At 45.3% G+C, this 25,436-nt stretch overlaps 1 protein-coding gene across 1 annotated transcript; it reads right to left on the reverse strand.

Annotated features, from left to right (window-relative positions):
- Positions 1 to 12,138: 12,138 nt before the first annotated feature.
- On the reverse strand, positions 12,139 to 25,425 carry LOC137504643 (interleukin-17F-like). Its single transcript, XM_068233224.1, has 2 exons — positions 25,253 to 25,425; positions 12,139 to 12,379 (listed from the first exon to the last, which is right to left on the reverse strand). Exons 1-2 carry the CDS (start codon positions 25,423 to 25,425, stop codon positions 12,139 to 12,141), a joined length of 414 nt encoding a protein of 137 aa, XP_068089325.1.
- Positions 25,426 to 25,436: the final 11 nt, after the last annotated feature.

Below are 25,436 nucleotides of genomic sequence, written 5' to 3' on the forward strand. Positions count from 1 at the left end.
TTTCCTCATTCGTGGAAGAACCCCTTTAAAGAGACTCTGAAGTCTCTAAAAAAGTATTTTTATTTCATAAATGTGTTTAATACTTTAGCCCTAACTAAACCGTCGCATTCCCGCTGCTATAAACTATCTAAATCCCCCCAAACTCCCCCCTCCCTCTCCCCTGCAAAATCCCCGACTTTCTTGGTCGTGGATTTTGCTGCCCTGTGCGCTTCTGTGTGAGGCAGAGCTATGAGCTGCAGCCCTGCCTCACACGCGTCTGTCAGCACGTATCTCCGCCTCTCCCCCCGCCCCTCTCAGTGAAAGAAGACTGAGAGGGGCTGGGGAGAGGCGGAGATCCGCCGCTGACAGACGCGTGTGAAGCAGGGCTGCAGCTCATAGCTCTGCCTCACACGGAAGCGCTCCCCGTAGTGTGCCCCAGGGAGTTTGGGGGGATTTAGATAGTTTATAGCGGTGGGGATGCGGCGGTTAAGTTTGGGATAAAATATTAAACATATTTTTGAAATAAAAATACGTTTTTTTAGAAACTTCAGAGTCTCTTTAAGGCTCATACACACAGCGGATTTTTCCAAACGACCGGTCGTTTAGACGTCAAATCGTGCGTATGTACAGTCGGTCATTCAGTAGACAACGCTGGTTTTGACGGATCCACCATGCGGGTCGTTTGGAAAAATCCGCCGTGTGTATGTACCTTTACACACTCCAATGAGTTCTGGTTCACCATGAGCTTGCTGGTTAGTCTGTACCTCAAGATAAATATCTAACTTGAATTCCATCTTCGCTTCATGTTCACTTTAAATTTCTAAATGTATTTTCTTAAATGACTTTCACAAGGCATCCAATAAGGTTACACAGAGTCATATAAGGATACAGACCACAAAAAAAGTTAAAAAAAAAAAAAAAAGACACCTTTTAACGTAAGGACACAATGAAAGCTATATAAAATAAACAACAGGCAAAATCACTGGCGAAATTCCAGACACACCTGAGAACAGTAAAAGCATTTACAGAAGATGAGATAGGAAGTGTGTGTTTGCCTACACTCCACTCATATCATCGTTTACACTGGAACTGTGACCAAAACATGTATTACTCAGGTCTCAGAATAAGGGCCATGATACTCCAAATAGTTTTTGTTTTTTAAAAAACTTCTCCATTGACTTACATTGAAATCACTGTAAAATCACGGCAACATTGCCACGATCACAATTTTTTGAAAAATCAGGATTGCTGCAATTTTGCTGCAAATTTAATGTAAGTCAATGGTGGCTTTTTTAAAAAAAAAAACTAAAATGACTCCCCAAAGCGCTATTCGGAGTGCCAGGGCCCTAAGGCAGCCTCACTCTCACCCCTGAAAACTCTGCCTCTACTTTTGGTGGTTTTTCACACCCCAGTTCTGTGTTTTGCAAATTTTCGGTTTTGCCTTTTCGTTTTTTTTCTGTTGTGATTTTGCATTTTTGTGTGCATTTTTGTTTGTTTGTTTGTTTTGTTTTTTCCTAATGCGTTTTTCCATGCATACAAATTAAGTTAATTTACATGAGAAAGTATCTTACGTCATAATCGATGACATTTTCAGATAACAACGTTGATTTTTACATTTTACATTGCATACAAATGGCAAAACGAATCACTGCTACACAATTTAATTAGGCAGAAAAATGATGAAACGCGTGGAAAAAAACAAAGAAGCAGGTTAAATGCAATGCCATTGAAGTAGTTTATGTAAAAATTACATTTGAAATGGCACTTTTCTCCTGTCAGACTCACTGCACTTGAGAGCGGTGCCCCAATCTTTCTACGGGGCAAAATAGTCCTGAACGGGATATCTGGATAGTGATTAATTAATTAATTAATTTAGTGTATTTATAAAGATCCAACATATTACGCAGCGCTGAATAGTGGTGAGCACAATTTTTGCATAATTGTAATTTTACTTTGTAATTTGCGATTCCGGTGTGAAATCATAATGCAAAATTTGGGGGAAAACGTAATTAATTTTGTTTGTAAACAGAATCAGGAACCGTGATTTTGTAATTTCACGTAAATTTCATGTAATTTTAACCCTGACTTTAATTAATAGCAAACCCTCCGTACATACTATCTTCACCAAAATTGCTAAGAATATTAAGAGGAATAGTGGGAACAAAGCAAAAACATTTTTCAAAAAAGACCTTGTAGTTTTTTAGATTGATTTTAAAAATGCAAAGGAAAGATTTAAACTTACATTTTTCTGGGCTGGTGCACACCGAGCGGCTTTTTCAGCGTTTCTGCAGCCGCTTGCGGCTGCGGATACGCTTGGTCAATGTATCTCAATGGGGTGGTTCACACCAGAGCGGGAGGCGTTTTGCTGAAACGCATACTCCCGGGGTGAGGCATTTTTGGGATTGCGGATGCGTTTCTGCCTAAATGTTAAGTATAGGAAAAACGCAAACCGCTCTGAAAAACGCCTGTTCAGAGCGGTTTTGCCGGCGTTTTTGTTACAGAAGCTGTTCAGTAACAGCTTTACTGTAACAATATATGAAATCTACTACACCAAAACCGCTACACAAAACCGCAAAACGCTAGGTGAAACGCTACAGAAAAATAAGAAAAAGCGTTTCAAAATCTGCTAGCATTTTGCGGATCTGCTAGCGGTTTTTGGTGTGCACCAGGCCTAAGGCCTAGTGCACACCAGAGCGTTTCGGCTGCGGTTTGCGATCCGCTTGCGGGTGCGGATCCACTAGGGTAATGTATTTCAATGGGCTGGTGCACACCAGAGCGGGAGGCGTTTTGCAGGAACGCATACTCCCGGGCTGCTGCAAATTTTGGATTGCGGTTGCGTTTCTGCCTCAATGTTAAGTATAGGAAAAACGCAAACCGCTCTGAAAAACGGCACTTCAGAGTGGTTTGCCAGGCGTTTTTTGTTACAGTAGCTGTTCAGTAACAGCTTTACTGTAACAATACATGAAATCTACTACACCAAAAACTCTTTCCAAAACCGCAAAATGCTAGCTGAAACGCTACAGAAAAAGAAGAAAAAGCGTTTCAAAATCAGCTAGCATTTTGCGGATCTGCTAGCGGTTTTTGGTGTGCACCAGGCCTAAGAGTTTAAAAAATATTTTTCCTTTAGATTTTTGAAAATCGATGTTCTCAAAAACCACAAGATACTTATTTCCACTATTCCCCTTAAAGGGACTCCGAGCAGTGCAGAAACTATGGAAAGATGCATATCATTTTAAAGCTCTCTTTCTCCTCTTTCCAATGATATATAAACCACCACCCTACGTCTTTTAGTTTTCGCTATTTTCGTGATTGAAATTGCCGCGGCCGCGGAGAAAACTAAAAGGTGTAGGGCAACGATTTAGGTGTCGTCAGAAAGAGGAGAAAGGGCCCTTTTCCACCTGCAATCGCTAGCGTTCATGCTGAACGCTAGCGATTGCTGAATCGCAAAACCGGCGACTCCCCCGACGTTTGCGGCCGCGATTTTGCTATGCTATGCACTGCCGCGATTTTGCTATGCTATGCACTGCATAGCAAAATCGCGGCAATTATCGCTCCGCCGCACGTTCGCGTCCCCGACAAAAGCGAATCGCGGTAGTGGAAATGACCTACCGCGATTCCTATGTTAAAAAGCAAACCGTAGCGATTGTAAAATCGCTCGCGGTTTGCGGTTTTGCGATTCAGCCAGAGCAAACGCGCTGGTGGAAAAGGGCCCAAAGAGAGCTTTAAAATGATATCCATCAAGCCATAGTTATATTGTATTACACAGGGCGACACTTTCCCCAGTGTCAGCAGCTCCATTCTGCTGAATGCAGCTGCTGACTTTGACAAAAAGTCGCCCTGTGTAATACAATATAACTATGGAAAGATGGATATCATTTTAAAGCTCTCTTTCACCTCTTTCTGACGACACCTAAATCGTTCCCCTACGCCTTTTAGTTTTCTCTATTTTCGCGATCGAAATCGTGGCCGCGGCAATTTCAATCGCGAAAATAGCGAAAACTAAAAGGCGTAGGGTGGCGGTTTATATATCATTGGAAAGAGGAAAAAGAGAGCTTTAAAATGATATGCATCTTTCCATAGTTTCTGCACTGCTCGGTGTCCCTTTAACATAGGTAGCAATTGTGGTGACGATAACATGTATACGGGCTTTGCAGTTAACCACTTAAAGGAGTTATCAGCTAAAATTAGAAAAATGAGCTTTACTCACTTGGGGCTTTCTCCAGCCCCATGCAGCCGACTGTCCCACGCTGACCGCTCTGCTCCCCGCCACTGTCCCGGTCTCCATGCCCGGTGTGGAAGCCGACCTCGAGGTCGTCCGCAATGCGTCTGCGGACAACATCGGGGTCGGCTTCCACACTGAGTATGGAGACCTGGACAGTGGCAGGGAGCAGAGCGGTCGGCGTAGGACAGTCGGCTGCTAGGAGCTGGAGAAAGCCCCAGGTGAGTAAAGCTAATTTTTCTTATTTTAGCTCATAATGCCTTTAAGCTGGCAAGAAATTACAAAAAAATTACACAAAGTAATGAATGGATTACACTAAATCAATTGAAAGTCCAAATCGTAGTGACGTAGGGCCGTAATTGCAAATATGTACGCAAAATTGCACGTAATCGTAATTAGCAGATAAGGATCATCACTGGATGCAGAGTGGCAGCATTTTCAATGTAGAATTACTACTATCTCACTGGCCATCCCTAGTATAGCAAATAACATAATTAGTAACCCATGCATCCCCCCCCCCCCCCCCCAAGTATCCTAATGAGACTGAGGTAGAATGCAACCCAAAACAACATCATGCAGCAGCATTTACCCACATGTACTTTCTGCCACCACCTGTATTTCACTATGAGCCCCTCCTTCATACACGTCATTATAAACCATCCCCTCCATTTCCACCATGCCTGACTGCATATATCACTATGATAGGCTCAGAGAGGGTGGGTGGAGCTACAGCGTGGCCACGGCCCTTCACTGACGCAAGCAGGAGCTACCAGTCCGATCACTGCCAATGGCAGTGGATGTAAATTTTTATGGGGCTCAGGGAAAAAGGGAAAGCCAACCCATGCCTATTACTTGTCCTCAGCAGCATTATTCAATAGACTTGTTACATTTTATAAGAGCTGCTTTGAATCCAAATTGGTAACCCAGTTCCAGAGCTGGAGCATCCACAAGGCAAACCTAGGCAGTTGCCTAGGGCTTGAAGAGAGACTAGGGGCCTCGCTGACACTAGCCCCCATCAAATTTTACAAAAAGCTAGGTGGCCATTAAGAGTGGGCCCAACGTTGGTACTTGTAGGACCCCATTTTACAATGAGCCTTTTCTGCCCACCTTGAAACGGGGGACTGAGTGAACGCTTCAGTTAAATTACCCCTGTAGTGAGAAAGATATGAAGGCTGCCATATTTATTTCCTTTTAAACCATGCACATTGCCTGGCTGTCTTGCTGATCCTCTGCCTCTAATACTTCTAGCCATAGATCCTGAACAAGCAAGCATGCAGCAGATCAGATGTTTTTTACTGAAATCTGAGTGGATTAGCTGCATGCTTGTTTCAGGTGTGGGATTCAAACATTACTGAGGCATGAAAGATCAGCAAGACTGTCAGGGAACTGGTATCATTTAAAATGAAATATATATGGCAGCCACTATATACCTCTCTGTTCAGTAGTACTTTAACTTTTTTTCACATTGCTAGAATATAACTAGTTCATCTGTATTTTTTATCTTTGGCATCCAGAGATCCAGGATGTCTCATTTAACTTGTAGCGTAGCTTAGGAGCTCTGGGCCTCAGTGCGAGTTTTACATTGCCCCCCCCCCCCCCTCCCCTCAAGCGCTCTATACATAACAATTGATATGGAGCACCAAAGCCAGCCAAGGACAGCCGCAGTGTCAGAGAGGTGTAAGCAGAGGAGGGGACAGTCGCAGTGTCAGAGAGGTATAATCAGGGGAGGAGACAGCTGCAGTGTCAGAGAGGTGTAAGCAGGGGAGGGGACAGCTGCAATGTCAGAGAGGTGTAAGCAGGGGAGGGGACAGCTGCAGTGTCAGAGAGGTGTAAGCAGGGGAGGGGACAGCTGCAGTGTCAGAGAGAGGTAAGCAGGGGAGGGGACAGCTGAAGTGTCAGAGAGGTGTAAGCAGGGGAGGGGACAGCTGCAGTGTCAGAGATGTGTAAGCAGGAGAGGAGACTTCTGTAGTTTTAGAGATGTGTATGCAGGGGAAAGGACAGAAGCAGTGCCAGAGAGGTGTACGAAGAGGAGGGAACAGCCACAGTGTCAGAGAGATGTAAGCAGGGGAGGGGACAGCTGCAGTGTCAGAGAGGTGTAAGCAGCGGAGGGACAGCTGCAGTGTCAGAGAGGTATAAGCAGGGGAGGGGACAGCTGCAGTGTCAGAGAGGTGTAAACAGGGGAGGGGACAGCTGCAGTGTCAGAGAGGTGTAAACAGGGGAGGGGACAGTTGCACTGTTAGAGAAGTGCAAGAAGGGGGGGGAGGACAGCTGCAGTGTCAGAGAGGTGTAAGCAGGGGAGGGGACAGTTGCAGCGTCAGAGAGGTGTAAGCAGGGGAGGGGACAGTTGCAGCGTCAGAGAGGTGTAAGCAGGGGAGGGGACAGATGCAGTGTGAGACAGGTGTAAGCAGGGGAGGGGACAGTTGCAGTGTCAGAGAGGTGTAAGCAGGGGAGGGGACAGCTGCAGTGTCAGAGAGGTATAAGCATGTTTCTTCCAAGTGTCCAGGAGCACTCACAGTGGCTTTAATGCAGGAAAGTGTGCCTAGGTCCTCACCCCAGTACCAAGGAGTCACAACATAGAATCTCGCCAAAGGACCGGCAACACTCGATGTATTTAGAAGCTCTTTATAACTTTATTGGCATCAATATGATAGCAACGACAGACGCTGTTTCGGCCCCCATGGGCCTTTATCAAGTTGCACAGGATCATCACATGATCCTGTGCAACTTGATAAAGGCCCATGGGGGCCGAAACAGCGTCTGTCATTGCTATCATATTGATGCCAATAAAGTTATAAAGAGCTTCTAAATACATCGAGTGGTGCCGGTCCTTTGGCGAGATTGTAGAGAGGTATAAACATGGGAGGGGACAGCTGCAGTGTCAATGAGGTAGAAGCAGGGGAGGGGACAGCTATAGTGTCAGAGAAGTGTAAGCAGGGGAGGGGACAGCTACAGTGTCAGAGAGATTTAAGCAGGGTAGGGGACAGCTACAGTGTCAGAGAGGTATAAGCAGTAGAAGGGACAGCTGCAGTGTCAGAGAGGTGTATTCAGGGGAGTGGACCGCTGCAGTGACAGAGAGGTGTAAGCAGAGGGGAAGAACAGTCTTTTAATGATTAAAACTAATCAAAGCATATATAGAGGTGATCATAACCAACTTAGCCCTAAAAGAGCTAATAAAGCAGTTTAAGGAGGGCGCCTATTATACCCCTCTGGTCCAGGGGCCCTGGTGCGGTCGCTACCTCTGCTAAACCTCCTTTTGCTCCACTACTGCCTTTAACCTTTAGCCTACTGTAAATGCCAATATTTCTATTTATCCGCAGGTAGATAGCAGACTTGTTGCTCCTCTGCGACCGCCAGACTTGGTCAGCAGCCAAAAGAAATAGTCAAAGTGCTTTTTACAGAACTGTTCAGAAGTGTTCCCGATAACCCACATTCATAAAACATTAACAGCATTTTTATAGATGAATGCTGTAATTAATGACTCACCTTATTTCAACTTTTTCCTCATGCTGTTTTGCCCAGGGTCAAGTTTAGATCAGGTCTATGGATGGTCGGAAATGCCGATTTCTGATGATTTTCCGATTTCCGACAATGCCGTTTACCGATTCAACGGATTTACAAAATCTAATTTCCGAGGAAAGTCTTTCTTTTTATCAGTTTGTTAATGAAGTTGGTTGATTTCAGTACTTCTGAGTATTGGACCAATCAGCGAATGCAGAATATTACTATGGTAATAGGAATACCAGGGAAATTTTAGTCCAATAACAAGACTCAGAAATACTCGGTAGTATCCGAGTCTTGTGATTGGTCTAAAATCACCACGGTAATCTGATTTCTGCATTCTCTGATTGGTCCAATACTTCTGAGCTCTGTGATTGGCTAAAATTACCAAGTTGCGGTAATGCGGCATTTCCACGGAAATCCCTCTGCAGAAAGCCAATTTCTGATCAGAAGTTTGATCATTGGATTACCGCAGAACTTTTTCGACCATCTCTAATCAATCTAACCATTTGAGCTTGACTCCGACATGAGAGCAATCTGCTCAATGAACTGACGTGATCTCTAGTACCCATTACCAGTTCACATACACATATTCTTGTACACTGTTCACAAATTCCACTCTGCTTTCGAGTACCTCCCAACTTTTTGAGCTTTGGAAGAGGGACATCTATAAGACATGCCCCCCACCCCACCCCACTAGTCCCGTCCCTGCAACACCACTAGTCACGCTTAAGGCTTTGGTACTGGCAGTGTTCTTGTATGTTACAGATGCAGTGAAACTACACACCTTCCAGAAGGATGCTGTTGGTGTAACAAACACGGAAGAGACGGCTGCGGTGAACAGCGATACTCTGCCTAACGAGCTATCCGCTCCTGGGGCATCTAGCACGCTGAGGACGGGTTTGTCAGCAGCACATAGGGTTGCAATGTCCCGTGCGTGCGCGCGCGCATAGACGAGACCTTTATGCGGGGAGGAGGCGCGTCAGCTGACCGGCTGGTTGGCTGACATCAGAGGAGCCGCTCGCCGCTCCTCATTGGTTGATGAGAGGGGGCGTGCCGGAGGGGTCTCCTCTGCTTCTTAAGCTTCCCTGAATCACTCGCAACTTGTCTGCTGTTGCGAATACTTCGTGTTAGCGCTCAGACCTTAGTTAGATCCGGTGTGCTTTGATCCGGGAGGAAACCAGGGATTTCACACAGTGCTAGGATTGTTTGATAGCCATAATTATAACTGAATATTGTATTAACTGTGTATGACTCTTGCTAGCTCTGACTATCCTTACTCTCAGTGATTCTGTACTTCTGCCCATCTGATCTTGTTGCCGACTCTGCCTGCTAAACCTTCCTGCCTTTGCCGTCTGACTTTGTACCGTATCTGCCAGCCTGTTGCCAACTCGATTAGTCTGACCACTCTACTCTCACCAGAGGGCCCTAGTCTCTGGTGAGGGGTTTTGTACTCTTAGTGCCCACCAGCTCCTCTGGTGTGGCATAGCTAATCCTGTCAGTACTACTGTTGCACCAAGCACAATACTTTTCTATCACATTAGCTGTTGGTATACCTGTATTATTGGTGATTCTGCAGATCATCATATAATCAGGTATATATCTGCATTATAGGTGATACTGCAGATCACCTAATAATCAGAATCCATCTCTTGCTGACACCAATCGTTACAGTTGGGGTGCAGATCTAAGAGCTGAACCAATCAGAGGTAGCGGTGACACAGTTGGTGTTAAAGCTTTTCCTCCAGGTGTAGCTTGGCCAGTCTGGAGTTTATATAAGGAAACCGGATTTGGGCAGGCAGCCTGGCCCTCCCCTATGATAAGAGCTGTCCCGGACTAGTTTATTGGGGGTATGGACTTGGCGTGGTGGGCTTTTGTTGGGTCGTGAGATCAGCAAACTCGTTCGTTGTGTTATGTAAATAAAGATAAAGTATGGAAAAAGGAAAAATTAAACAAAGATAAAAATAAACTATACAACGTGGGATAGGAGAGGCCCGGAGTATTTCAGTATGTATGGAGTATATTACCATTCATAAACATAAATAGCTCTAGAGTAGATGATAAAAAGGCCCTACCTTAATAATTCAGTACACTTTTGTTAAAATTAAGGAATTTTTGGGTGGGCACTTGTTAAAAATAAAAGAGATCATGCGTTTCTTCCTCAGGTCAAGAATTTTGCCTATAATAGTAGAGCTCCACCACCCCAGGTGGTTGTTCCTAGGAGCTGTGAACTTCAATAAACTCTCACAAGTCCGAGTGGGCATGGCACTTCCCCACATGCGATGCAAGAGTGGTTACCTCTGAACGCAACCCAATCTTGTGAGTATAATTTTTTCTCTTGACTATGTATACCTGGAAACCAGAGATAATACACCAGATCGGGCTCCCGGTATCCCTTGTGTTTCCTTATTTCTCTCATGCCTCATCAAAGATAAAATAAGGTTGTTGTGAGTTTAAATAAGAAAGTTAAAGGACAACTGAAGTGAGAGGGATAGAAAGGCTGCCATATTTATTTGATTGATTTATGGCTGAAATTGATTGAGATTATGGATCACACCGGATGGATGATCTAGCTCAAAAGTAAATGGGGGTGTAGTAGCAGGGCCGGATTAGCGACCAGGCAATTCAAACAGTCACTTTGGGCCCCATACAGAGTCTAAGGGGCCCATCAGCAATGTAATCCACATCTGCTGCTGCGGTATGTATTTGTGAGCAAGCAGCACTCGTTGTCATGGTGATGGCGTCGCGTGCCAGCACAGCTCTCTCCAGCCCAGCCTGTGCGGTCAGGCAGAGACTGATGTCAGCCAGGTTGACATGATGTACGTTGCCTGCACAGGCTGGGCTGGAGAGTGCGGCACTGGCATTAGCATGGCAACGGGGCTGGCAGCTGTGATAGAGAGGGGAGATGTGGCCTGTATTACGACTGTGCCGGGCCTCTGGGGAGCGGCTCCCGGGTTGGCGGGGGGCCCAAATCTGTTAGTTTGCTTATAGCCCCATTTGGCCTTCATCCAGCTCTGTGTAGCAGTAGGCAATTGCCCAGAGCCCCATAGCTGGCAATGTGCCCCAAGATCTCCCCCCCCCCCCTCTTCCCCCAGCTCATAGTGCTCCCCTGGGGCACTTGCAGAGTACTCATGGCAGCGGAGAACACTCACCTGTCTGGTCCATGCTTCTGCCTTTATCCTTGTCGGTTTCTGTTCTCCATGGCCTGGTGGCATGTTTCATGAGTACGTAATGCTGGGCCATGGAGTTCGAACAGGTGAGTGCGCTCTGCTGCCATGGAGGTCGGACAGGTGAGTGCGCTCTGCTGCCATGGAGGTCGGACAGGTGAGTGCGCTCTGCTGCCATGAGTACCCTGCAAGGGCCCTGGGAAAGCACTATTAGTGAGGAGACCTGGGGGGGGGGGGGGGCATCAGCTGGCACTTGGGCCCTGGGGAGGTAATACTAACTGCAACGGTAGTGGTTGTCTCATCAATTTTTTTATGCTGGAATATATTAAAAATTGATGTTTAGTGTGTGGCAGTAATAGATACCTCTCTGATCAGATTATGATCTGAGAAGTATCTATCTTTTGGCCAAATCGAGCACCCATCTATAAGTGTATGGCTATACACCTGACCTTACACTTCATGTTATAGTTTCAATCATTTTAGTCTCTGAGCACTTCCAGCAGTTTGTAGTCTTTCTAGGGGTGAGGGCTGAAGCAGGGAACACACTTGGCAAAATTGTGTGGCGACAATCACATGTGAATGTTTCCCTTCTGCTTCATGATTGAGCCTATAGAGCAAGCAGAAGTGACTCATGTCATGATCACGTGACCGCACTCAGCGAATCAGAGGGGTACAAATCAAAATAATCTCATCCTTCACCTACAGCTGAAATTATTTAAGAGATATTTATCATATATCTATTTCCCATGACAGCCCTGTGTTTTTGGAAAACGTTTGGCAGAAAAATAAAACTTGTCCATAATTACGGTCGTATCCAACACGCTCTTTTGCCAGCTATCACAGATCATATTTCAATATTTTTATTTCATTTCTTTCCTGATATTGCTCTTAAATGATCATTCTTATGAATAAAAGGACAAAATATATTTTTTTCAACTTTTCATATAATTTAGCAAAAACATCATATCATACAACCAAGAAATAAAGTTAAAAACAATAGATATATAAATATATTATATAATAAAAAAATAGCAAAAAAAAAAAAGAGTGCAACAAAAAGTGTTCCATAACGGCTTGCACTGACATCAGTGCTACTTTTCTTCATTGTCTCCATGGTGACAGTGTCGGCATGTATGAGAGAGGTCTCCATGGTGATGATAACAGTGTGGGCGTGTATGAGAGGTCTCCATGGTGACGGTGACAGTGTGGGCGTGTATGAGAGAGGTCTCCATGGTGACGGTGACAGTGTGGGCGTGTATGAGAGATGTCCAGTGGTTATAGTCGTTCTGTCACCACAGGATAGACACACGTGCAGCCCACGGTAACCATCTTTGTCTCCAGCTTGAAGCTTAGCACACAACCTTTCACCTCCCGGTGCAGAACCAGGATCTCATGCTGGATGGGGACAGAGTTCAGGTTATGGTCCGCCTTTCCCTCAGAGTCCACACACCAGTCGTTGTGGCATCTGGCCTCGAGTATGACAGATGGGATCCTGTTGTGATTTATGTCTTTTCTGCTAGGAAAAAAACAGGATTATGAGGAATATCTTCACAAGCTGACATATTGATTTATAAATTATGCAGTACACATTTGCCCATGTGATGCTGACATATGCTGGCGAGGTGAATCACTGTGGAATTTGCCCCAATCTGTGTGTAGAGTGCAGGAACATCTGGGATTGAAGGCTTCTAAGCATTAGAAGGTTGGCTAGGAAGAGATATGAAGCTGGAGTTGGAAAGTTTAGCAGTAACAGAGTGGAGCAGGAAAGCGGTAGTAAAGCAGGAAGTAGCTAGGATGGCATATGAGGATGGAGATGGGGTGTTTAGCAGAAGCAGAGTGGAGAAGGAAAGCAGTAGCAGAGCAGGTAGTGGCTGGGAAGACGTACGAAGATGGAGTGTTTAGCAAGAGCATAGTGCAGCATGGCAGCAGTAAGAGAGCAGGAAGTGGCTGAGGAGACATATGAGGTGGAGTTGAAGTGTAAGCAGGAGCAGAGTGGAGCTGGGCAGCAGTAGCAGAGCAGGAAGTGGCTGAGGATACATATGAAGAAGGAGTTGGAGAGTTCAGCAGGAGCAGAGTGGAGCAGGAAGGCAGTAGCTGAGCAGGAAGTGGCTGAGGAGACATATGAGGGTGGAGTTGGAGTGTTAGCAGGAGCAGAGTGGAGCAGGGAAGCAGTAGCAGATCAGGAAGTGGCTAGGAAGACATGTGAGAGTGGAGTTGGAGTGTTAGCAGGAGCAGAGTGGAGCAGGGAAGCAGTAGCAGATCAGGAAGTAGCTGGGAAGACATGTGAGAGTGGAGTTGGAGTGTTAGCAGGAGCAGAGTGGAGCAGGGAAGCAGTAGCAGATCAGGAAGTGGCTGGGAAGACATGTGAGAGTGGAGTTGGAGTGTTAGCAGGAGCAGAGTGGAGCAGGGAAGCAGTAGCAGATCAGGAAGTGGCTGGGAAGACATGTGAGAGTGGAGTTGGAGTGTTAGCAGGAGCAGAGTGGAGCAGAGAAGCAGTAGCAGATCAGGAAGTGGTTGGGAAGACATGTGAGAGTGAAGTTGGAGTGTTAGCAGGAGCAGAGTGCAGCAGGGAAGCAGTAGCAGATCAGGAAATGACTGGGAAGAAATATGAGGTGGAGTTGGAGTGTTTAGCAGGAGCAGAGTGGAGCAGGGAAGCAGTAGCAGAGCAGGAAGTGGCTGAGGAGACATATGAGGGTAGAATTAACTTGTTCAGGAGAAGAAGAATGGACCAGGGAATTAGTAGCAGAGTGGGAAGTAGCTAGGATGACATATGAGGATGGAGATGGAGTGTTTCGCAGGAGCTGAGTAGAGCAGGGAAGCAGTAGCAGAGCAGGAAGTAGCTAGGACATTATATGAGGATGGAGATGGGGTGTTCAGCAAGAGCAGAGTGGAGCAGGGAAGCAGTAGCAGAGCAGGAAGTGGCTGGGAAGAAAAATGAAGATGGAGTGTTTAGCAGTAGCAGAGTGCAGCAGGGCAGCAGTAGCAGAGCAGGAAGCAGCTGGGAAGACAATGCATATGTAGGTGGAGTTGGATTGTTAGTAAGAGCAGAGTGTATCAGGGAAGCAGCAGCAGATCAGGAAGTGGCTGTGAAGACCTGTGAAGGAGGAGATGTAGTGTTTAGCAGGAGCAGAGGGGAGGAGCAAGAAAGCAGAAGCAGAGGAGTAAGTGGCTGGTGTACAGAAATATGGCATCTGTGCAGCCTGATGTAAACAATGAGAGGTGCCATGGGGTTACAACCAGTTTCTTGAAGGACAACTACAGCAAAAAAGTAAGCACTAGCAGTTAAAATCTGACAGAACTGACATGTTTTGGACTATTCCATCTCCTGATGGGGATTCTCGGGGTTTTCTTAGTTTTCAAAAGCATTCCCTGAACTGCAGTTGCTCAGTCCAACTGTAAAAATAGTGTGCAAACGAGTAGGGAGGCTGGCTGTCATCTTACTTTTTTGGCAGTTAAACTTAGCTACTGACATTCAGGAAATGCTTTTTGAAAACAAAGAATCCCCCATAAGTAGATGGACTAGTCCAAAACCTGTCGATTCTGTCAGATTTTAACGGCTTCCTTTTTTTTTTTTCTATAGTGGTCTTTTAAAGAAAAATCAATACTGCACAATACCTGTTTAACTGTTGAGGAAGGTTTTGTAAACTGTCTTTTGTCATTACAGTAAGGGCCCATTCACACTTGTGCGCTTTACAAGCGATTTCAGCATCGCTGAAAATCGCTAACATTTTGGAAAAAAACGCTTGTACAATGAAAAGTATATAGAAGTGTTCTCATCTAAGCGATTTGCGATTTGCTGAAATGCAAACGTGTTGCCTGCAGCATTTTCGAAGCGATTCTGAGCGATTAGCGTTTCAATGTTAAGTATATTGGTAAATTGCTCTGGAAGCGCTGGCCTGTTCACAATCAATAGAGTTTTTCCAGCGATTTTTCAGCAATTTTGCCCATCAAACCTTGCAGTTTACCCACAAAACACCTCTTTTTCCTGTGCAGATGTAATTTCCTGTTTATGGAAGACTTAGACACAGCTTATTGGACTAGAAATCGCAAAACGCTAATCGCTGAAAATACGCTGAATAAACGCTTTCTGTAAAGTGAAAAATCGCTGGAAAATCTCCAGGAAAAAATGCTGGAAAACTCCAGAAAATCGCTCAGCGTTTGCGTTTAGCAATTTTTGTAGTGTGAAGTGTAGCCCTTACACCAGGGGTCTCAAACTCAATTTACCCGGGGGCCGCAGGAGGCAAAGTCAGGATGAGGCTGGGCCGCATAAGGGAGTTTACGTGTCCCTGCCGCAAAACGAGGGATGCAGAGCCCCCAAATCACCCCGGGGGCAATCCGCCGGCATTTCCTGGAAGGGGCAGAGCTTTCAGCTTCAGCTCTGCCCCTCCTGACATCAATCGCGGCGGATCGCCGCCTCTGCCCGCCCCTCTCACTCTTCCTTCACAGAGAGGGGCGGAGGAGAGGCGGCGATCCAGTCGGCGATTGACGTCAGGAGGGGCAGAGCTACAGCTGGAAGCTCTGCCCCTCAGCGCAGTCGTGGATGTTTGCGCGGGGGATTTGGGGGTCTGCAGCCCTTGTTTAGCGGCGGGGATGCGGCGGATTACTTGGGAGCACTGAAGCGAACTATAAGGTAAAATGGGCAAATATAGTTCGCTTCCGTGTCTCTTTTGCTTTTGCCGGCAGGCAGGGCCAGTTTAAGCAACAATGGGGCCCCAGAGCAAAATAAACCTGCCCTCCCCCCCCCCCCCCCCAACAGATACCCTGGAACAAAAATCGGCATTAAGGGACCTTTTTTGCAGCTGGTATAGTCAGGGTGTGAAGCCCCAATCGGTCGGAGCTCCACATTCTGGCTACCCCAGCCTGCATGGGGGACAAGGGGTTAAAAAGTTTCAGGAGGGGGGACCCCACATAATTTTTTTAAAAAAAATTCCCACACTCTAAACATAAAAAATTGGGAAAATAGGAAAAAATGCCAGGAAGCTTCATACAGCCATATTGCGGCTGTATAGCGATCCCTGGCCAAAGCGCTGCGGCTGCGTATAGACCCCCTGGAAACCCCATCAGGAAATGTATTGCGCTTTCGTTTGATGCATGTAAAATTACACTACCGTTAGGTTTGCTACTAAAAGTGACATTTACCGCATTTAAAAGTATACTATTTTCCTTCGAAACTTTAAAATCCATTTTCTCAAAAACTATAAGGTCTTTTTGAAAAAATTGTTTTTTTCCTCTTATTCCTAATGATCTCCTTAACAGATCCTGCAAATTTAGGGTTTCTAGCATTTAAGGTGGATTTGCTATTAACCATTAAAGTCGGCAGGTTTTTAAATGTGTATTTTTTTCCTTTGCAACTTTAAAATCGATTTTCTCAAAAACGATAAGGCCAATTTGAAAAAAAAAAATTTCCTCTTGTAGCCACTGGGGGCCCCTACAAGCTCTGGGGCCCTGGGGCCACAAAATATTGTATCGAGGGCCGCAAATGGCCCGCGGGCCACGAGTTTGAGACCCCTGCCTTACACTTTCAGAAAGGTGGATAATGAATGGTACTGCCGTGTTACCTGTAGTCCCATGGAGAGAGGGATCGCTTCCTCACATCTCCCGCACCTGCATAAGACGGCCCGCTCATATTCGGACTGATTTTTAATGTAGCCTCTTTTGTGTTGTGGCAGCTGGATTTTTTAGGCGGTGAAGCGAGACTGTGACCAGACAGCAGCGCGGCCACGCCCAGGAGAATCAGCAATGTCGTAAAGTGAGGCTACAAAGAAAAAGCAAACAAGTAATTATTATACTGATGGCCTAAACCAGTTGTTGCAACTATGTATTCCAAGCAAAGACAAGTGCCCATTTTTCCATCTCCATGACTAACTATCTGCCTTGAAAAATCACTTTAAGTTGGCCAGACATGGTTTGGTTTTGGCTCGCTTTGCCAATCAGATTGATCCCTATCCAATTGTAATTCGATCGGTTATAGCGAGTTGGTAAACAGAGATGAGGGGGACCTACTTTGAATAGGAACATGGCCAGCGTAGATACGGTGAACCCTAAAGCTGGGTACACATGGTACAATTTTCTGTCAGATCGACGGATCTATCAGATAATTTCCGATAGCTAACTGCTTCTGCTGACAGGCTGAGTCAACTAGCTAAATTAGCTATGGACTATCCCTATTTAACTACTACAGGACCACAGGCTTACACCCCCCAAGTGACCGAGACATTTTTTACAATTCAGGCCACTGCAGCTTTAACAACTCGCTGCAAAGCCATGCAACTCCGCACACAAATGAATCCTCCCTCCTTTTGTTGCCACCAACAGAGCTTTTTTTGTTAGTGGCATCTTATTACTACTGCGACGGTTTTTTTTTATTATTATTATTAATCCTATTGTAAATATAATAAATAAAAATACATTTTATTAAAATTGTTTGTTTTTCTTTACATTTTCTCTCCCACCCTCCCTCGCGCCCCCCGACAGCCAATCACAGGAGATCGCCTCTCATAGGCATTAGCCTATGAGAGGGATCTCTTTCCCTGCCACTTGAGGGGACAGCTCAGTGTCAGAGCTGTCCCCCGTACAGCGCTGCAGTAGATCACAGCACTGTACATGTAAATAAACTGGGGGGTTAGTAACAGCCTGCTAGTCGCGATCACGGGCTAGCAGGCTGATCGTGGCAGGCTTCTGTATCCCCCTGCAGTTAAAGGGCACTGAGCGTCCTGCTCATTCCCTGCTAATCTCGTGCATTGAGAGATGACGCAATTCTGTATTAGGCGGTCCTGGGGGAGCCACTCTGTGGCTGCAATCCTGCGTTAGGCGGTCGCAGAGTGGTTAAAGAACAAGCGACACCCATGCTAACCTAGAAATAAAAAACACATATATCAGTAGATAAATACTACTTCTACTTATATAACAGATGTTTTGTGCTATCCACGTACTGATTCCTGTGAATTTTATAAAGGAAAGCAGAAAATCCTATTCTAGGCAGTGGCCATCTTGTCAAGCTAATGCTGACATCATATCCTCCCTGACTCTTGTTTTCCCTCCTCCCTTCTCTTGCTCATTGTGTATTCATTAGCTGCTCTCCTCCCAGAGTCTTCAGACACTCCCACTGAGGTGTATACTAACAACTGCACTGTCTTTTTTTATTTACACACCCAATCAGTCACCTCAGCCTTGCTTGTAAACACAAGTGATCAGAGGGTGTTTCTGATAAGAAGCTGGCAGGGAAATAAATGGAAGAGGAGGAATATATTATAGCTAAAAAGAACTCCCAGCATTCAACTCTTTGGCACTGTTTGGCACTAGGGCCAGTGCTCCTAAGGTATGTGATAACTACAAACCATAACAGCAGAAAGAGTTTTGAAGGCAGGATTAGCATCTTTATCACTTAATACATTGAAGGCAGGAATAGCATCTTTATTACTTAATACACTCAGACCAGTTGCTGTTGAAATTAGATTTTTATGGTGACAATACCGCTTTAATGCAAAGTGCTGTCACCATAGGCAAGATAACAGTCCCTGCACAGGCAAGAATAAAAATGAGGCAGCAGGAATCAGCTAAAGGAAAGCACTAACAGTGAGAAAATACTATGGTAAGCATGTATGTTACATAACAACACAGACCATGTCAGAATCCTGTTCAGTAAAGATTTGGTATAAAAGGCACTCGAGGTGAGAAGGATATGGATGCTGCTATATTTATTTCCTTTTAAACAATACCAGTTGCCTGGCAGCCCTGCTGATCTTTCTAGTCAGTAGTGTCTGGATCACAGCAAGCATGCATGTTCAGGGTCTATGGCTAAAAGTATAAAGGTGGCCATACATTTACCGATTTTGCCGACCAATCAACTATCCGATTCAATAATTTTATCAAATTGGATGAAAAATTCCAGAAATGTTTTTAGCTGAAATCGATTGTGAATTAGCCAGCAGTGTATGGCCAGCCAATCAGATTCAATCAGAGGGAGATTTTTCTCTTGGTCGAACTGCCCAGCATTGCTTGATGTATGGGTAGCTTTAGAGGCAGAGGATCAGCAAGACAGCCATGCAATGAGCATTGTTTAAAAGGAAATAAGCTTGGCAACGTCCATATGTGGACCTGAACTCTTCCACAGGACAGAAGGAAAACAGAGATAAATGCACCCTGTGTGTTTTTAGAGAGTTTGTCTTGTCTAATTCCTCATCTGTGACTAATCACAAGTGTAGTTTGATCTCTCAGCTGTGTCAGCTGGCTGCCTCGGCAGAGCAGCTAATTGGTAAACACAGGATGTTAACCCTATGTCTGCTTCCATGAAAGCAGGAAGTAGACAGATTTATTGCAGAATTTGTATCAGCTGTAACAAATGTTTTTTCTTTCAAAGTTATTATGCTGTTGCTTATCTTTTAGAGCAGAGAGGAAGTTCTGAGTTCAGGTCTGCTTTAAAGGACACCCGAAGTGACATGTGACATGATGAGATAGACATGAATATGTACAGTGCCTAGCACACAAATAACTATGCTGTGTTCATTTTTTTCTTTCTCTGCCTGAAACAGTTAAATATCAGGTATGTAAGTGGCTGACTCATTCCTGACTCAGACAGGAAGTGACTACAGCGTGACCCTCACTGATAAGAAATTTCAACTATAAAAGCTTTCCTAGCAGAAAATGGCTTCTGAGAGCAGGAAAAAGATAAAAAGGGTCAGTAGTTCATATATTTTAGCTCTGGCATACTTCAATGAATGTGTCATTGAGCAAAAACAATAAAACAGTAGATTTAAACATAAACTAAAACGGTGGAATATCTGAAAAAACTCATTTTTAGGAGAAGGGAGATAGATACAATCGTTTATTTCATGAGTTTATTTTCGCCTTGGGTGTCCTTTAATGCTTGGCATAGACACAGGTCTATAACATAAGTGGTAAAATGACTCCCTAGCTATAATAAACAGTTGATTCTCACCATAGATGATCTTGTTGAGCTGTCCATAGTAGTGGCGTCTGTACGGTGGGTCTCCTGTACGTCAGCAGAGCAGCAGGTAGTGGCAGTGAGTTGTAGCAGAGCAGCAGACCCTGGCTTTATATACACACTGGAGCAGGGATCCCATCTCAGAGTGCTTACCTTTGTGGTCTCTTATCTGTGTCTGTGGGTTTCCTCTGCTGCTGTTTCACCTTAAAGGATGTCATGGTTTATCTTTTTTCTTTTCTTTCTTTACCAGGAAAATGTAAAGCGATTAATCACTCGCAGCAGCCCCCGAGCCGCTCTGTGGGTAAATTATTAACCATCAGAGCTGGAAAGATGTCAAGTATTTGCATAATAGGCCGAATTACCCTATAGCCAAATGAGATCACGGCTAAATCTAGCCATACTGTTTCTGGACTGCGGCTCTCGATCTTTCCCAGTGCTTCACATGTAAGGCCTGGAACCAACTACAAAGCGCTACTGCTAATCGCAATCGCTAGCGTTGTTAATGAGCGTTTTGTAAGCAATTTCATGAGCATTTTCTGGCGATTTTGGCAGCGATTTTAAAAAGTGTAAGCTTTCTGCCAGCGATTCTGTAGCGATTAGCGATTAATTCTGATTGGTCCTTTCAATTAATTTTAATTTTCTTACAGTGTGCAGTAATTTAAAAACACTAGCAAATCGCTCTGTGTACCAATTCATGAGCAATTACGCCAGTGTTTATATACTTTATATTGCAGGGTCTAACGCAAACCCTAATGCTCAAAAAATGCTGCATGTACTGCGATTGCGATTTGGCTAATGCAATCGCTCCAGTGGAATTTGGCCCATCCATTAACATTAGCTGAGCGTTTAGGGAAATCGCTAGCATTTTCAATTGCTTCAAAAAATCGCTCTAGTGGATTCCAGGCCAGCCCTTAGACGTATTCAGAAACCAGAAAAGGATAAGCATGAAATGGAACCCCAGGCAAGAGAGTAGTTTCTGCCCTCTGCTGATGGTCACCTGGCTTTTTGATAAGATTTGGTGGGGACTAGCATCCACCAGGCCCCTAGACTCTCTCCAGGCCCTAGGCAAATGCCTAGGTTTGTCTTGTGGATGATCTGTCTCTGGTGGAAACTGGGCAGGACCGAGCACTGTGGAGCTGAACCCAAAGGCACCCATTCAAAAAGCTTTTTTCCGGAGTTCACAGGAGATGTTTTCATACCTTATCAATAAAAAGACTTTGTAAGTCTTTAAATGTATTTTCGGTTAAAAGGGCGCCTGGTGTAGTCCATATATGCCAAATGAAGCTACAAAGGGCACCTGGTATAGCCGATAAGCTAGTTTTAGTTTATAAAAAGGATGCTGTTATAGGCAAATTTTATTGGGCTATAAAAGGGCTCTAGATATAGCTGAGAAAAGTGATTAGTATGACCTAACTGCTCCCTAGTCTCATACAAAACCCTCCCCTGATGGTGGCTAACCCTAACCCCCCAGGTGTTGTTGCCTAACCCTAACCCCTCCCTGGTGGTGCCTAACCCTAAGACAGCCCCTGGTGATTACTATGACCTAACTTCTCCCTAATCTCACACAGAACCCTCCCCTAACCCTAACCCCCCCTGGTGGTGCCTAACCCTACGACCCCCCAGGTGGTGCATAACCCTAAGACCCCCCAGGTGGTGCCTAACCCTAAGATCCCCCAGGTGGTGCCTAACCCTAAGATCCCCCAGGTGGTGCCTTACCCTAAGACTCCCCAGGTGGTGCCTAACCCTAAGACCCCCCAGGTGGTTCCTAACCCTAAGACCCTCCAGGTGGTGCCTTACCCTAAGACTCCCCAGGTGGTGCCTAACCCTAAGACCCCCCAGGTGGTGCCTAACCCTAAGACCCCCCCCCCAGGTGGTGCCTAACCCTAAGACTCCCTTGGTGGTGCCTAACCCTAAGACTCTCCTGGTGGTGCCTAACCCTAAGACCCCCCCCCCCAGGTGGTGCCTAACCCTAAGACTCCCTTGGTGGTGCCTAACCCTAAGACTCCCCTGGTGGTGCCTAACCATATGTCCCCCCTGGTGGTGCCTAACCCTAAGACCTCCCCCACGCTTGTGAGGCTATAAAAGGGTCCCCTTTTGCAGCAGAATCAAAAACCTTGTAACCGAAAACCTTGTAGCTGACTAAAAAATATGGGCTACAAATGGGCTACTGTAGCTGAAAACCTTGTAGCCGAATAAAAATATGGGCTACAAAGGTGTGCCCTTTTGTAGCTGAAAACCTTGTAGCCGAATAAAACATATGGGCTACAAAGGAGCGCCCTACTGTAGCCGAAAACCTTGTAGCCCCCCAAAAATATGGGCTACAAAAGGGCACGTGCTTGTAGTCTATATCAAAACTCGGGCGTCCTTTTCACCACCTTGTAGCCGATATTTGCAGAAATAACATTGATGTCTATGGAGGCGCCCTTTTCATACAGGCAGCTCAGGCCCCCTTGGTAACAGTAAAAAAGGGCGCAGGAGGCTAGTGGACAAATCGGGCGCCGCCATTCACTCCCATAATAAATATCGTTTAATGGGCGCCCGATAGGAAAAAAGGGCGCCGGAGAAAAATAACGTTTTAAAAAGCGGCGCCCGGAGACTTAATGTTTTATTACTGCTTCTCATGATTACACATTATTTAATGATTTATACATTTTTTAATATTATTTTTAAACGAAAAACAGTACAATATTTTTTTCAAACATTATTTTTAAACGAAAAACAGTACAATTTTTTTTATTTTTACATTATTTTTAAACAAAAAAAACCGCACAATATGTTTTTGAAACTTTATTAATGCTTATCACAGGGGGGTCTTAGGTTTAGGCACCAACAGGGGGGTCTTAGGTTTAGGCACCAACAGGGGGGTCTTAGGTTTAGGCACCAACAGGGGGGTCTTAGGTTTAGGCACCAACAGTGGGGTCTTAGGTTTAGGCACCAACAGGGGGGTCTTAGGTTTAGGCACCACCAGGGGGGTCTTAGGTTTAGGCACCAACAGGGGGGTCTTAGGTTTAGGCACCAACAGGGGGGTCTTAGGTTTAGGCACCACCAGGGGGGTCTTAGGTTTAGGCACCAACAGGGGGTCTTAGGTTTAGGCACCAACAGGGGGGTCTTAGGTTTAGGCACCAACAGGGGGGTCTTAGGTTTAGGCACCAACAGGGGGGTCTTAGGTTTAGGCACCAACAGGGGGGTCTTAGGTTTAGGCACCACCAGGGGGGTCTTAGGTTTAGGCACCAACAGGGGGTCTTAGGTTTAGGCACCAACAGGGGGGTCTTAGGTTTAGGCACCAACAGGGGGGTCTTAGGTTTAGGCACCAACAGGGGGGTCTTAGGTTTAGGCACTAACAGGGGGGTCTAGGGGTTAGGGGTAGGTACAGGGAGGGTTACTTAGGCACCAACAGGGGGGGTCTTAGGTTTAGGCATCAACAGGGGGGTCTAGGGGTTCGGGGTAGGTACAGGGAGGGTTACTTAGTAATTTTTTTTTTAAACGTTATTATACGTTTATTTCAAACAAGAGGTCAGCGCTCACAGTTTAACCCCCAACCCTCTATCACCTGTTCGCCTCCTCTTAAGAGTAAAAAATGTGTGTCACAAGAGGTAGCGCTCACGGTATGCGATCAACCCACCCTGATAAATTAGGGACTCGACAGAATACCCTTACATGCAAACCAGGATTAAGAACATTACAACCATAAAAATTACAATCCTCTCAAATGCAAAAAGACCAATTAAGTCCTCTTAGGTCTCAGTAGATATCATTAGTGTCCAATATATTCCTTAATATGCTAAAAACTGGACCATATGAATATGATCCTATGCAGTTGAAAGTCCAAGTTTTCAGGACCTAAAATCTACTAAGCTTATATTAGACATTAAACCAGGCTAGAATCAACATATAGGTCTAGTGAACGACAGTCTTCACATATAAATCCCTCAGGACCATATGTGTGTGCTCCTATGCGATTGAAAGTCCAAGTATTTATTTATAAAAAGCAATTGCACTCACATGGTCTTCAGTTAAAATCCATCCCAGCGTTTTTCCGTGCGCGCGGCGGAAACGGAGGGGGAACACTGATAGAAGCCTGCCAGCCTGGCCACCATACGGGGGAGAGCCCGTGTTATAAATTACTCAAACGCTGATTTTAACTGAAGACCATGTGAGTGCAATTGCTTTTTATAAATAAATAGTTTTTAACAGTATTACGCTATGGGAGCTTTTTCTTACTGAGGTACTCATCATATGAAGATTATCATCTATCATCTATTGGTGGACACTGTGTTGCTGGAGTGGTGGGGGACGACCCGGGAACGGTCCCAAGGCTCATATAGACCATTGGTTGGTCTAGGACAGGGGTGAGTGGCACACAAAGGGTGCTGGTGGAGGTGACCTGTTTTGATACTGCTGGAAGCCAATGACTGCCGCTCCTGAGGGAATTTATGCGAAGACTGTTTTTCACTCGATCTATATGTTGATTCTAGCCTGTTTTAATGTTTAATTTAAGCTGAGTAGATTTTAGGTCCTGGAAACTTGGACTTTCAATCGCATAGGAGCACACACATATGGTCCTGAGGGATTTATATGTGAAGACTGTCGTTCACTAGACCTATATGTTGATTCTAGCCTGGTTTAATGTCTAATATAAGCTTAGTAGATTTTAGGTCCTGAAAACTTGGACTTTCAACTGCATAGGATCATATTCATATGGTCCAGTTTTTAGCATATTAAGGAATATATTGGACACTAATGATATCTACTGAGACCTAAGAGGACTTAATTGGTCTTTTTGCATTTGAGAGGATTGTAATTTTTATGTTATTATACGTTTCACTATTTAAACGAAAGATTAACGTTTTTACAATTGCCGATTTAATGCACATTATTTAATGATTTATAACTTTATAAAACATTAATTTTAAACGAAATACAGTACAATACATTTTTAAACGTTATCCATGCTTATCGTTTAAAACCCCGCGCCCTTTTTTCCCAGCGCCCCTTTTTAACGTACGCGGCGCTCTTTTCAACTGATCCCAATAAAACACTTTAAAAAAAATACAGCATTTAAAAAAAAAGACATAAATAATTACCGTATTTGTCGCCGTATAAGACGCACTTTTTCTCCCCCAAAAATGGGGAGAAAAAGTCCCTGCGTCTTATACGGCAAAGGCAGGGAATCCCCAACTTCCGAACGCCCGCCGATACGACCCGCCGCCATGTTGGGGATTCCCTGCCTTTTTGTCCGCTTCCCCCTTGCATCTCCTGGCCCCCCGTGCTGCAGAGCATAGATAGCCGCAACTTACCTAATCAATGCGCCCGCGGCGACGTCAGACCTCCGCGCTACCCCCCGCTAGCCTCCTCTCCCTCTCCCTCGTCTTTCCTGGCCCTCCCTCTCCCTCGTCTTTCCTGGCCCCCCCCCCCCCCGTGCTGGAATGTATGGCGGCAGCTTACCTTCCAAGCGCCCGCGCTGGATGCAGACATCGGTCTCCACGCGACTTCTCGCTCTTGTGTCCGGCTTGTATTGATGACGCGTCATCAATACAAGCCGGACACAAGAGCGAGAAGTCGCGTGGAGACCGATGTCTGCATCCAGCGCGGGCGCTTGGAAGGTAAGCTGCCGCCATACATTCCAGCA

This window comes from Hyperolius riggenbachi, chromosome 4 (assembly GCF_040937935.1).
Source record: "Hyperolius riggenbachi isolate aHypRig1 chromosome 4, aHypRig1.pri, whole genome shotgun sequence".
NCBI classification, from domain to species: Eukaryota; Metazoa; Chordata; class Amphibia; order Anura; family Hyperoliidae; genus Hyperolius; species Hyperolius riggenbachi.